Genomic DNA, 12,708 nt, shown 5'->3' with positions numbered 1-12,708 from the left:
CCAGACGGCTTCCAGAGCGTTCGGATGCATCTGGAATCTGGGAGCCAGATTTTCTGGAGTGTCCACCTCTGTTCCTTAGAGCTGTGCAGGCCATCTGGGGCTCCTGCTCCCAGCACTGGCTATGGAGCCAGGACCCAGGACTGTGAGGTGTTGGGCAAACTACCTCACAATGCTAAGCCTGGGCTTTCTCGTCCGTAAGTGGGGAAAACCACACAGCAGCACCAGGGAGACTGAACGCTTCACTCTGTGCCAGGCATCACGCTAAGGATGTTAACCTCTGCTGCCTCACTTGCCCGGCCTCTCGATCTCAGTTTTCTCATCTGTAAATGGGGATAACAACACGACCTAAGGGTTTGTGTGATGGCTCAGAAAGGCGGGCTGTAGGGTGCCTGGCACAGGGCATGGCTGTGACAGATGGCCACTTACAAAGGAAAGTAGCTGGAGGCCCTGAGACGCAGGTGCAAATGTGCTGTGCTTGGTGCTGGGTCACAGGGCACACACGGGAGACGTCTGATTCTCTAGCTGGTCTTGCCTCCACGGTGTTCCAAGTCTGGCTCCGCTCTGACTTGGGAATGACTCCTGAGATGCTGGGGATGCCTTTGGGGAGTCGCCAGGACCCCCCACCCACTTGTATACTGGGCAACTTCCACTCCCTCCTAGCTGCTCTCCCAGCTTCCATGCTGGTTCCTTCTAAAATGGACAGAGAAACGTGCCCCTCTGCTCAAGCCTGGCCATGGCCTCCACCTCACACAGTCCTCCTGGCTACCCGAGGCCCTCGGGTCCCTGCTGCCCCTCAGGCTTTGTCTCCTGTCGCCCAGTCCAACCTGGCCTCAGAAGCCTGTGCTGTCACCGGCTGTCTCCCTTCATTGCCCCCTGCCTCTCCGACTCCTGGGCCCAGCCGTTTCTAATCACCTCCCGAGGAGCTACTCTGTCCACTTACTGAAACAGAAATTCCCCCCACCCCAAGGGCATCTAGAACAAATCCAAAGGGGTGAGAATTGTACTTGGAGTTCCTGCCAAGGGGGAGGGGTCACCCACAGAGTGTGTGCAGTGCCGGACATGTGGCTATCACTCCATACGCCGTCAGTCAATTCGATGGAATGAAAATGGCACCCCTGGAAGCCTCCCTGAAGTTTCAGGGTATGTTCTCTTGTCCCCCCTGTCCCCACTCCTGCAAATAACAGGTCTCCAGGGAGGCGGGGAGGTACAATGCCGATGGAGCTCTAACTCTGCTGAGCCCCTTAACACGCCCTCTCGCACACCCCACTGTAAACCGTGCTACGGGTCAGCAGTCTGTCCGTGGACACGCAGCTGGGAAGCCAGGCTGCGGGACTCTGGGCTTTCTGAGTCCTTGCTCTAGCCCTTCCTTGCTGTGTGAACTTGGGCAGGTGACTTAACCTCTCGGACTGCTTCCTCAGCTGTGAAATAGGAGGTGTCACATTAGCTACAAGGGGCCAGTGACGGAACCAGATGAGGAGAGGGATGTGTCACGTTGGGGCCCAGCACATGGAGGGTGGGGGTGTGGGACCGGGGGGCAAGGATCCTCTGGCCCTCCTTCCGGACAAGGTAGCAGCAGGACCCTCTGCTTACCGCTCCAGTGCTCTGCTGCCGGGCATCCAGGGCTCCAGCCAGGCCTTCTGTTGCTTGGGGGGCTTCGTATTTCACCCTGAAACGTAGAGGCCAAGACCATGAGTTCTGCCCTGTGGTACCAGGCATGCTGACCGAGGGCGGGATGCACGGGTGGGCAGGGGTGAGCTGGACTCACATCCTGTGTGGCCCCGGGTGGTGCCTGGGCAGGGGGCAGCGCAGGCCTCAGGACGGGCTCCAATTCTGCAGGCCCACCCGCCCGCCTGCCTGCCTGCCTGCAGACCGTAGACCCGGGCTTAGACGTGTGACCATGACAGGCAGCCAAGGCTGGAGAAGTGAGGGAAGGTGGCGCTGGCCAAAGGCCAAGAGCAAGCTCACCAATGGCTCTCATCGGATCCGGCCAAACTCGAGGGATGAGAAACCATGCCAGTGCCCCATCCCCATGGAGAATTCCCACCTCCAGACCCTTCTTTGAACAGCTTCCTCTTTTTTAAAAATGTTTATTTTGAGAGACAGAGAGAGTGGGTGCAGGGGAGAGGCAGAGAGGGGAGGAGAGATTCCCAAGCAGGCTTCACGCTCAGCACGGAGCCCGACGTGGGGGTAGATCTCACGACTGTGACAATCCTGACCTGAGCTGAAATCAAGAATCAGACGTTTAACCAAATGAGCCACCCAGGCTCCCCGAGCAGCTTCCATTTTGTAAGGTAATAAATCGTGGTTCTGTACGAGGCTGCCTTTGGATGGAGAGTTCCATTCGCTGTCGTAGACACACGTGCAGATGGCTGGGTGGGGCGTCATCCCACATGGTGCCATCCTGCGTGGGGCCCCAGCACGAAGCTCTCCCCTGCCCCGTCTTGGCTGTGCTGGGGGATGGGGCGCCTGGATGGCTGTTGGTTAAGCATCCGACTTTGGCTCGGGTCATGATCTCATGGCTCGTGAGTTCAAGCCCTTGCATGGGGCTCTCTGCTGTCAGTGCAGAACCCGCTTCACATCCTCTGCCCCTCCTCTCTCTGTCCCTTCCTCTACTCTTGCACTCTCTCTCTCTCTCTCAAAAATAAAAAGAAAGAAAGAAAGAAAGACTAAATGTCCCGGGGGATGCCACCAGCTGGATGGGGCAGAGAGGGCAGGGGCTGAGCACAGGGAAGGTGTTTGCTGTGTGTGAGGTGAGTCGTGGGGAGCGAGAGAATAAGGCAGGAGTCAGGGGAAAGCTGTGTGGCAATGGACTGGGGCGGGGGGGGGGTCTCTCCTGGTTGCTACAGGGGGACGTCAGAGGCGGCCTTGGGCGCTCAGCCCTGATTCTTGGAAGGAGCCGCTCTTCTCATTCTGGAGCGTCAGCTGAAGGAGGCGGGGCCTCGGCACCAGCTCGGTCCAGTTCTGAGGGGAAGAAGTGAGCTGCAGAATCCCCATCACAAATGGAAAGCCCTGAAGGTCCGGGGGCGGCGGGGGCGGGAGTGGGGGGCAGCTCGAGGCTTCAGGAACCCGAGCCCTATTGACTGAAACCGTTGCGATGCCAAATGGCCTTCCTGGGAATGGGGGAGACTGGCACGTCAAAGGGCCTCTGGGGAGAAGACCCCCAAATTCCCAGGCAGCCATTCTGAGGGCACTGGAGTCCACTCCCTCCTGTGGAGGCGGCCGCAAGTGCCATCATGAGCTCAACCCCCAGTTCCGCAGCTCCTGCCCATCCCTGGGCTAGGGACGATCTGCAGGGCTGGGTTGGAGCCAACACGAAAGCCAGGGTGGCGGGCGGTGTGCTCACGCCCTCCTGGAGCTTGGTATCCCTGGCTGAGTCTGGGCCCTGAGAGCTGGTGAGGAGGAAGTAATGTCTAAGACTGAGCCATGCGTCCTGCCCACTCCGGGTATGGAAGTAGCCCCCTTGCTGTCCCTCCTTCTAAGACATGGCAGGTGCATTGTGGAAAAAGGCAGAATAAGGCATGTTCAGACCTAGGAATATACAGGAATCAATGCCTTTCTTCACTCAGAAGAACAATACATTCTTTCCTAGTTACGCCCTCGCCCCCACCTCTGCTTCTCCGTCTCTCCTGCCCCCACAGCCCTCAGGCCGAAGCGTGGCCGTCCCCCCGGGGCCATGCCTGCAGCAGTGGAGGTGGAAGACACCCGGGATAGAGGAAGCTCCCGCAAGGCCCACGCCCAGGCCCAGCCGCAGATGCTGGGCCAGGTGTCTCCTGCCCCACACCCAGTGCAGGAGGGAGGAGGGCTACGCCTCCGAAGGTTGTGGTGAAGGTGGTGGGCAGGGACTGGCCCGGGGGCCCCTTGGATGACAGCGGCACTGGGGAGGTCATCCAGCGCAGTGCAGTGTGTCCCCAGGATGACAATATAGAAGAGCATCCTACTTCCAGCAAAGCCTGGCTAGGGTGCGTCTGGCTCAGAGAGATGCTCCCTGTCGCTCTCCTTGGCCTGGTCGGCTGGAGAGGCCACGACTGTGCCACCTGGGGTTGGGGTGTGGCTGGCAAGGAGCTGGCTTCCCGGTGAGCAGAGGCAGAGCTGGCACAGGCTGGAGGGAAGCAGGAGCCGGGAAGGCAGAAGGAGGTGTGGGCCAGACTCCAGGTGGGCAGAAAAGGCCTCAGAGGATTCAAGAGCCCCTGGGGTGGGGTGGGGGGGGGGGGGCGGAGGGGAGCAGGGCAGTCAGGCGGGCCGGGGACTAGAAGACCCAGCAGAAGCCTAAGGGAGGGACCACCAAGCGGAACAAAGGAAAGAGGAACTTGACACCAGGGCATTCTGGTCCCTGCCACGTGCTTTCTGCTGAGGTGGAAACCAGTCCCCAGGGACCCAGGGAGGGCCTGCAGGGGACCCCATGACGTGAGAAGGTCCAAGATGTCCCCTCCCCTCCCCCCACCCCAGCATCTCACGCTCTCCCTGCCTCTGAGCCTTTGCACACACTGCTCCTATGGCCTGAAACGGCCTTCCTGACTCCTTATCCCCAAGGTCCAGGCCTGAGCACCCTCTGCAGAGCTGCCTGCCACCACGTGTGTGTCCACAGTGCCCGGCACCCCCATCCAGGGCGGCCATAAGCACCGCACGGCGGCGGTGTGTGCACCTTCCTCCCCATGAGACTGCGGGTGCCGGGGACGCCTTCCTCTGCCCCCCAGGGCCTGCTCCTCAAGGGAGTAACAGAGCAACAGCAAGCCTCGCCGGGCTGGCGAGCCGGGCCGACTGCCAGGGGCTCTCCGGCGTGGCCAGCATGCTGCCTGCTGGGGCCTAGCGGGCGGGCGGGCGGCCCTCCCGGCCGCACATCCCAGTGGACCCATTAGCTTCCACCCGCACAGTGGCTTCTCCGTGCCCCAAACTCCACGGCAACTGTGAGCTGCTGGTCCGTGAGCACTGGGCCTCGTGAGCGCAGACTGCCCAGACTAAAAACGCTGCTCGCAGCCCAGGGTTTGGTCCGGGCGGCAGGCAGAGCCAGCTGCAGCCTATCAGATTTGACCTGGATGTGTGGTGTGGACAGGGCATGGCTGGGCCCTCAGAGGCCCACTGACAGTTCCCAAAGACAGGGCAAGGAGGGAAGGCCAAAGGCCATTCAAGTGACCAGAATGACCACCGGGGAGGCTGGGGCGTCTGCTGAGGGAGTCCCTTAATCCAGAGCTTTCCTTGGCTGTAAATCCTGGCTGCCCGTGGCGCAGTCCAGGGTCCTGAGCAAAGGGCTGAGAGTACCAAGCAAACTGCTTCCCCTGACAAGCCTGTGTGGGGCCAGTCCCGAGACGTCGAGGCAAGGCGCCTGCCGTGGCTGCCGAAAGCACCTCCCTGAAAACACCAGCTCAGCAAAGGACAGAACCCCAGCCCTGGGGCAGAGGGAACAGACCCAGGTGGGGCAACAGGGACTTCTTGGGGCATTAAGGGTGGCTAGGCAGCAACAGAAATGACTAGACAAGTCCCTGAGGTTTTATCAGGGATCTTCTCTGCCTGCCCTGGGGGGTGTGGTGGGGAGAGGCCGGGCAGGACACTGTTTGGGAACAAGCAGCCCTGGGGTCCCATCCTAGTGTTGCCACATATCAATGGTCTGACTCGGAGCAAATGACTTGGCCTCTCAGTGCCTCAGTTTCCTCATCTGATCAGATTATGTGAGATTCTGGCACACAGTTGCTCATCAAACCACAGGTGTCCCTTCTTCCCCCCAGGCCTGCCCGTGGGGCACGAAGTCTGCCTCTGGGGCCACTGGGACTGACCTAGGGGGTGGGAGCTCTGCCATCCCGAGGGGGTGCAGACAGCAGACTGTGTGTCCCTCCACACGGCGTGCCACGCAGCTGGGTTCAGGGGCCCGGAGAGGCTCTGCCCTGATGGGGAGCCCGCAATGCAGGAGACAGGGTGGGGCTGGGCCACTCACTCTTTTCGTTGGTCAGCCAGAGAGCTGCCGCGGGTCAGCGCAAACATGTCAAACTCGCCTTCCAGTTGGCCCGAGGCCTCCAGAGACTGCAGGCCAGCCCTCACGCTGCTGGAGCCCAGGTCTGCAGAGACAGAAAGGGACATGAAGGGCCCTGCACACTGGGCAGTGGCTGAGCTGCTAGGCCCAGGGACACAGGGACGGTTCTGGAGAAGCAGACGGTTCTGGCGGCGGGGGTGGGTGCGGGGCGGGACAGCGCCGGTATCCGGATGGGGCAGCCAGGTCCCTGCTGGCTGAGGGGCCGTGGGTACGTGACTTCCTCTCCCTGAGGTGGAGTCACAGTCCCCCTCCTGGGGCAGCTGTGACGAGTAAAACGCTGCCCACCGCATCTGGCACAGGACACGGCTGTGCGGTGGGCTGGCGATCACACGCGCAGCTGGGTTTCCCAGCAGCCTCGCATTAGTGATTCAGAACGGGCTCTGACGTACTTCCTGGGCTCAGCACAAGCAGGCAGCCAGCGGTGTGAAAACCAATCACAGTGACGATGATGGCACCTGCTAGCGTGTCCCGGGAGCGCACCCTGGGCCTGGTGCGACCTGGGGCCCTTTCATGCGTGAGCTTACTCAGTCCTCGCGACGACCCACGAGGAAGGGCCCATTCCTGCCCTTTACACAGGAGACGGGGCGGAGGGCGTTCAAGCGACTAGGCCAAGCTTGCCTCGATGGCTCAGGCCACGGAGAATTCAGTGTCGAGGGGCGACCACAGAACAGGGGGCCCCTGAGGCCCGGGGGGCTCAGGAGCTGTGGGCTGTGAGGGTAAGAGCCCCACGTGTTTGGTCCTGGGTGCCCGACCTTGCAGTGGGGTTCAGCCCAGCGAGGTGGGGTCTGGGCCAACGGTCTGCTGTTGGCGTTCCAGCCCCAAACTGGGAGGAGGGCACCCCCAAAAGTGAGGGGTGCCCGCAGCACCGTCGTGTGCCCTCGGCCAGAACCCCCACCCTGAACTTACTCATTCCCGCCAGCTGGGACGAGAGGCTGCTGGTGGCCGCCTGGTCAGGGCCCATGTCGATCAAGTCGGCCGCCGCCTCGGCCTCCTGTGGGGCCTGGGGAGAAGGGAGATGCCGCCGTTGCTGGGGGACGTGCCACCAGGGCCCTGGCAGCTCTGTCTGGGAATGAGGGAGTCTTCCCTGCTCTGCCCCTAGCTCAGTTGCACCCCCTGGGGGGTTGGGAAGCCGGCATTAGCTGATGGCGGGGCCTTAGTTACCTTAAAGGGACAGTGACATAAAAAGTTAGAAGGGGACTTCTCTAGGAGTCTGGACAAGAGGGCACATCCCGTGCAGGTTGTCTGGGGAGGGAGCCCTCCTCTCCCACATCAGCACGGGCATGACCTGGTCATAGAAAAGTGCCTTTACCTTGCCGGTCTGGCCCGTTCGGAACCGTTCAAACCTACGAAGACAGAAACGAGCCGAGTCAGAGAGACAGAGAGGCCCCTGAGCACAGCCCAGCCCGGGCAGGGTTCCTCACACTGCAGGCCTCCCAATCCACCTGGCGGGTCACGATTAGGGTGACAGACCCAGTTTACGCCCGGGATGCATATCCCTGCCGGTGTATCCCTGGGGGATGGGTAACAGTGCCCCTTGTTCACTGGCAAGAGTGTCCCAACTGGAGTTTTTGACTGCCTGCCCACTCCGGTTGTGACTGGCACACACACAGGGACGGGCCAGGACAGACAGGAAAATGCGGACGCACGGCACACGGCAAAGGTGAGTTCTGTTCCCTGAAACGTTCCCGACACGCCAAGGGGCTGCTGAGGTGGGCGGAGAAGGCCGTGGTCTGCTGAGTGCTGGCCCTGTCACTTACTGAGTGACGGTGGGTACATTAACGTCCCTTCTGGAGCTCGGCCTCGTCTTTTACAAGGGGACGACGGTGGAACCTGCCTCCCAGACGCGAAGCCCCGGCGAAGACTGAGTATGACCGTGAACTAGGAGGCAGCAGGCATAGGATATCAGGCCGGGCCTGATGCCTGTGGGTGTCAGGGGGTCCCAGTCATCCCCAGATTGGGTCCTTGGGCCATCTCAGCCCACACCCCAAAATGGCAGAAAGGGACACTTCTATTCCACTGAGCCGGCGAGCAGGAGAGGCCTCGTAGACGTGGCCCACGGCAGCCCTGCCCCACACTCAAGGGACTCAGAATCACCTGTGTGTTGATGGACAAAGATGTGAGATGAACAAGGGCTGGAGAAGGCTGGAATAACTGTGTTGTGACCCAGGGACTCCTGGTTGCTAAGTGCATCACCCCATAGGGCAGGTACCGCTGTGGACCTCGTTTTCAGATATAGAGAGCCTGGCACCCCTTCTCTGTATTAGCACCTGAGTGCCCTCTGGGGAACTGCTCCTCCCCCATCTCCTTGTGACCCTTCAAGGGCCCTTTTTCCCTTCTCAACCCAGTGGGAATGACAAAGCTGAGCCAATCAGCTTCTCTTGAACAGAATGACACAAAGTGGGCAACTGTGCGGGGCCCATTTACTGATGGCAGCACCCTGGGGACGTGGCCTGGGAGTTTCTGCCCCCAGTCCCCAGGGCCGCCCTGGGATCTTTCTTTCCTACTCTGCTGGGAGGCCTCACTGTTTCACTCTTTTCTGGATTCTGAAAGCTTCCCATTTCATAAAGGCTATTCTCCTAATAAATTATTTTCCTGCCTAAGTGAGCTGCGTGCAGTGTGCAGTCAAAGAGTCAAAGGGCAGTAATTAAGTCAAGTAACTGGTCCACAGCCCCAGAGCCAGGCAGTGGCAGAGTGAGCAAGGATGGACCAGGCCCACACGCAGGGACATGGCAGCAGGGCAGACCCTGGCAGGGATTGGAGAGGTGGCTGGAAGGCTGGGCAGACTTCATGCCCTCCGGGGAAGGAGACGGCTGAGGACACGCCGGGGAAGGGGGGAGACCACAGGAGGTCAGACGGTGTGAACAGGGAGCCAGGGGAGGGAGAGGGCGGGGGCGGCCGGCCTACCGTTCGTGGCGCAGGAACACGTTGTTGAGGTTGTCGTTGACGATGAGCAGCTCCTCCGTGAGCTGCTCATTGGCGATTCGGGGGATGAGCTCCAGGACCCGCAGCTGCATGGCTCGGCACGTCCTATTGAGCTCCTGAGGAGGCAGGAAGGGAGATGGCCATAGTCCCTGGGCCCAGAGTGAGGCCATCGCCGGGGGCCGGGCCCCAGCCTTTGTGCCGCCTTGGAGGATGGAGGGGTTTCCAAACCAGACTCCAAGCTCCCAGGACAGCTTTCGGGGTTCCGCAAACAAGCCTCTGGCTCCCACGTCCGGTGTTCTACACCAATACTGAACATGCAGGAGACAAGTAATGTGTGAGGCGGGGCTGCTGGCTTAACCTGGCTGCATGCAGACTTGGTATTATGGTTCCAGCCGCCACTTCTGCTCGGTTGAAAAACCAAGACCCCCCAAGAGGCCGGTGAAACAAATCACCATTTCTCTGGGTGATGGGGATCTTTCTGTCACCAAACCTAAATAAATGAACTAGATGACTCTAGCTGTTACCTGCAAACCCCGATTTTGAATTTCTGCCTCATTGTTTCCACTAATTTCTTTTTTAAAGACTTCTTTACTTTGGAATAATTTCAGATCTGCAGAAATGTTGCCAAGGTAGTCGAGTTCCCGTAACCCCTTCACCCGGCTTCTCCTCAGTTTGGCATTTGTCAAAGATGTGAATGCCAGCCCAGCCCTATGAGCTCAACTCCAGACTTTCTTCCAGTGTCACTGTTTTCCCACTAATGTCCTCCTGTTCCAGGACCCCCCATGGCACTGAGTCGCCATGTCTGTGACCGATCTGTAATCAGCAAGTTACATGTTGAAACTCCTTTGGGAAAGAAAGAAAAAAAAAAAAAAAGCCACAGCATTCGAAGTTCTTCCTTTGTAAGACTGACTTCTTCTTTCTTCAGGTACCTGCCACAAGGTGGACAGGTGCCTGGGTCGAGGTCTTGAGGTTCAGATGGTCATCGGCACTGCTGACTGTGGCCACGCGCTGGCACATTCCTCCTAGAGGCCCCATGAAGACCAGACACTGCCCCGACATTGACCTGTGTTCTCTTTCAGACCCTGTTACCCACCCCCTCTGAGGATTTCCTCATCTGCCTTTACTGTGGGGCAGGGCGGGCTGGAGCCACTTTCAACACCTTGTGGGCCTCCCTTCTCTTCCTCCTGTGACCAAGCACACTTGTGGCTTTGTTCCCACTTCCGTACCCACCCCTCTCAGCAGCTGAAAAGCAGCGGCTGGAGCCAGGCTCCTGGGCTCGAGTTCTGCTGCTTACCAGCCACATGACCCTGAGCACATTCCATGACCTCTCTTTGCCTCAGTTGGCTGATCTAGAAAATGGGGATAATGAGAGAACCCGTCTGTTGCTGGGTGCGGTGAGGACGGAGTGAAGAATGAATGCGTATCAAGTGTTAACATCAGAGCCTGGTGTGCAGGAAGTGCTCATTGCTTGTGAGCTGTTCCCGTGTCAACCCAGCACTCACACCTGGTGATTCCTGGGCCTTGGTCGCTGCACCCCCCCGCCCCCGGCGCCGCCTGCTTTCTTGGCACCTCTGTGAACTGATCTCCACGGGTGGGGTGGTGCCTTCAGTGGCTCCCAGCTGGGGATGGGACTGCGGGAATACATGTGACATACAGAGAGAAAGCCGGTGGCTTGCACCTGCCCCAGGGCCCGAGACCGCCTGCTCTTTACTCTCAACGCCGGCGCTGCTCCCATACCTGCCTGCTAAGCTTCAAATTCTGGAAGGGGGGAAATCCCACCTCCAAGCTTCTCCTCAATACCATTGACTGGGGGCCTACTCGGAACCAGGCCCAGGGCTGGTGTTTTACATGCAAAGCCTTATTTAATTCTCATGTCACACTCAGACCTTCAAAGCTCTTATTAGAACAATCTTACAGATGAGGAAGCTGGGGCAGGAGGGGCCATTTTGTTCCCACTAGAAAATGGCAGAGCCCTGAATTCCAACGTGCTGGGGTCCAGAGTCCCTGGTTTTAAGCCCTCCCACTGTGACCGAGGAGTTCAGAGGAAGTCACGAAAGCTGCAGCGTGGGCGGGGGAGAAATGTGCGTGGACCGCTGGGCGCTCGCTCACCTGTAGCAGCTCCACGTCTGCGGGCTCTGCCTGGGTGGGGACCAGCTCCGTCAGCATCTCCGACATCACCCTCACGTTCCCACTCACCATCTCGAGCTCGCTGCGCAGCTTCCCGATCTGAAACACACGGTCGGCCCTGGTGAGAGAGGCCAGGGGGCCAGGGCCGCTGCTCACGAGGAGAGGCTGGCGCCACTAGCCCAGGGGAGCTGACCCGCCAGGACCCTCTTGGCTCCTGGGCCACAGCGCGGCACGAAGAGGCCTGTGGTGGGCCTGCCCCACCCCCCCCAGAGACCCCCTCACAGAGCTCTACCGACCGTTACCATCTCCAAACTGGGGAGCCTGGTTCAGGCAAGGCCAAAAGGAAAGCAGCTGAAGGTAAATGCACCACAGAGTGCGGCTGCAGGGCTCCAGCATCTCCTGGGGCCGAGAGGGCAGCTAACGAGGCCCTGGAGGGCAGTTCCCCGCCCAGGGGAGAGGAGGGAATCAGCAGGCCGGCTTCCTGCCTAGGATGACAGTGCTGTGAGGACAGGACTTGCTCCTGGTCTGCTCCTCCCGGTCTGCTCTGGTGTCCTGGGCTCTTTCAAGCATGAGTGCCACGCCCCACCTTGAGTGTGAAACTCAGATTTAGCGCTTGTTAAAACCATGTTAGCAGGTTTTCAGTGATCAAAGGGTTCCAGGGTGTCAGCTTGGGGAATCAGCGTAAATCAGGTCGCACAGTCCCCACACGGGTGAGGTGGCGAAGGGCCACTGGTCCAGTGTCTTATGCTGTGGGGCTTTGTGGGGTGCTTGGTCTCAGGAACTCTGTGGACATTGTGAATGTCTAGTAAGGCATCAGTATGAAAGTCCTTTTTTTTTTTTTTTTTTAAACTTAAAAGATTTTTGAGAGAGCGAGCATGGGCGGGCGAGGGGCAGAGAGAGAGGGAGACAAGAGGACCTCAAGTGGGCTCCGTGCTGCTGACACGGAGAGAACCCAATGCGGGCCTTTAACTCACAAGCTGTGATACCACGATCCGTGCTGAAGTCGGACGCTCAACTGACTAAGCCATCCAGGCGCCCTGGTATGGAGGTTCTAAAATTAATCTGGACGAAGAACCTTGGCCATGGAATACCTTATGGGTCCAGTTATTAAGTGGCTTACGTTCTGAGAACTGCATGTGACCTAGCTGATTTCAGATTACGAGAGTCAGTATATAAATTTACGATGCCTGTGACAGCAGCTACCATTTATTAACCACCTACCAAATGCCAAGCATTTAACTTTTGTTGCTCATTAACCTTTACCACAATCTTACGAGGCACGTATCATTATCCCAGCCTTTACAGATGAAGAAATGCGGGTGCAGACACAGGTAGGAACTACGGGTCACAGACACCGTCCAAACCCCAGGACACGTTTGGTACATTTGGCCGATTTAATGAACACTCTTGGTATAAATGAGTGGAAAGACTACTGACCACAAGCCCAGTGTGTCCGGGTCCGATGGGACCTAATTACAACAGAGTCTGGGAGTGACACCACTGGATGCCTGGAAGCTTTAACATGCCCCAGGAGACAAGAGGGGAGCTGGAAACTAAACACCGCCTACTCAGTTTTGTTTAACGAGAACCTTCTTACCCTGGATGTAATCAGGCTTAATCCACGCCGATGTAAGACT

At 58.9% G+C, this 12,708-nt stretch overlaps 1 protein-coding gene across 2 annotated transcripts in view; it reads right to left on the bottom strand.

Moving 5' to 3' along the window:
• Positions 1 to 12,708, bottom strand: part of TOM1 (target of myb1 membrane trafficking protein) — a 42,568-nt gene that overhangs the window by 4,266 nt on the left and 25,594 nt on the right. For both annotated transcript variants that reach the window (XM_060656496.3, XM_060656497.3), the window contains exons 7-12: positions 11,054 to 11,170; positions 8,927 to 9,060; positions 7,332 to 7,365; positions 6,929 to 7,022; positions 5,927 to 6,047; positions 1,591 to 1,666 (exon numbers count right to left, since the gene is read on the bottom strand). In XM_060656496.3, coding sequence (XP_060512479.1) covers positions 1,591 to 1,666; positions 5,927 to 6,047; positions 6,929 to 7,022; positions 7,332 to 7,365; positions 8,927 to 9,060; positions 11,054 to 11,170 — 576 coding nt within the window. The remainder of the gene's footprint in view (positions 1 to 1,590; positions 1,667 to 5,926; positions 6,048 to 6,928; positions 7,023 to 7,331; positions 7,366 to 8,926; positions 9,061 to 11,053; positions 11,171 to 12,708) is intronic.

This window comes from Panthera onca, chromosome B4 (assembly GCF_046562875.1).
Source record: "Panthera onca isolate mPanOnc1 chromosome B4, mPanOnc1 haplotype 2, whole genome shotgun sequence".
NCBI classification, from domain to species: domain Eukaryota; kingdom Metazoa; phylum Chordata; class Mammalia; order Carnivora; family Felidae; genus Panthera; species Panthera onca.
This window is presented reverse-complemented; position numbering and strand designations above follow the sequence as displayed.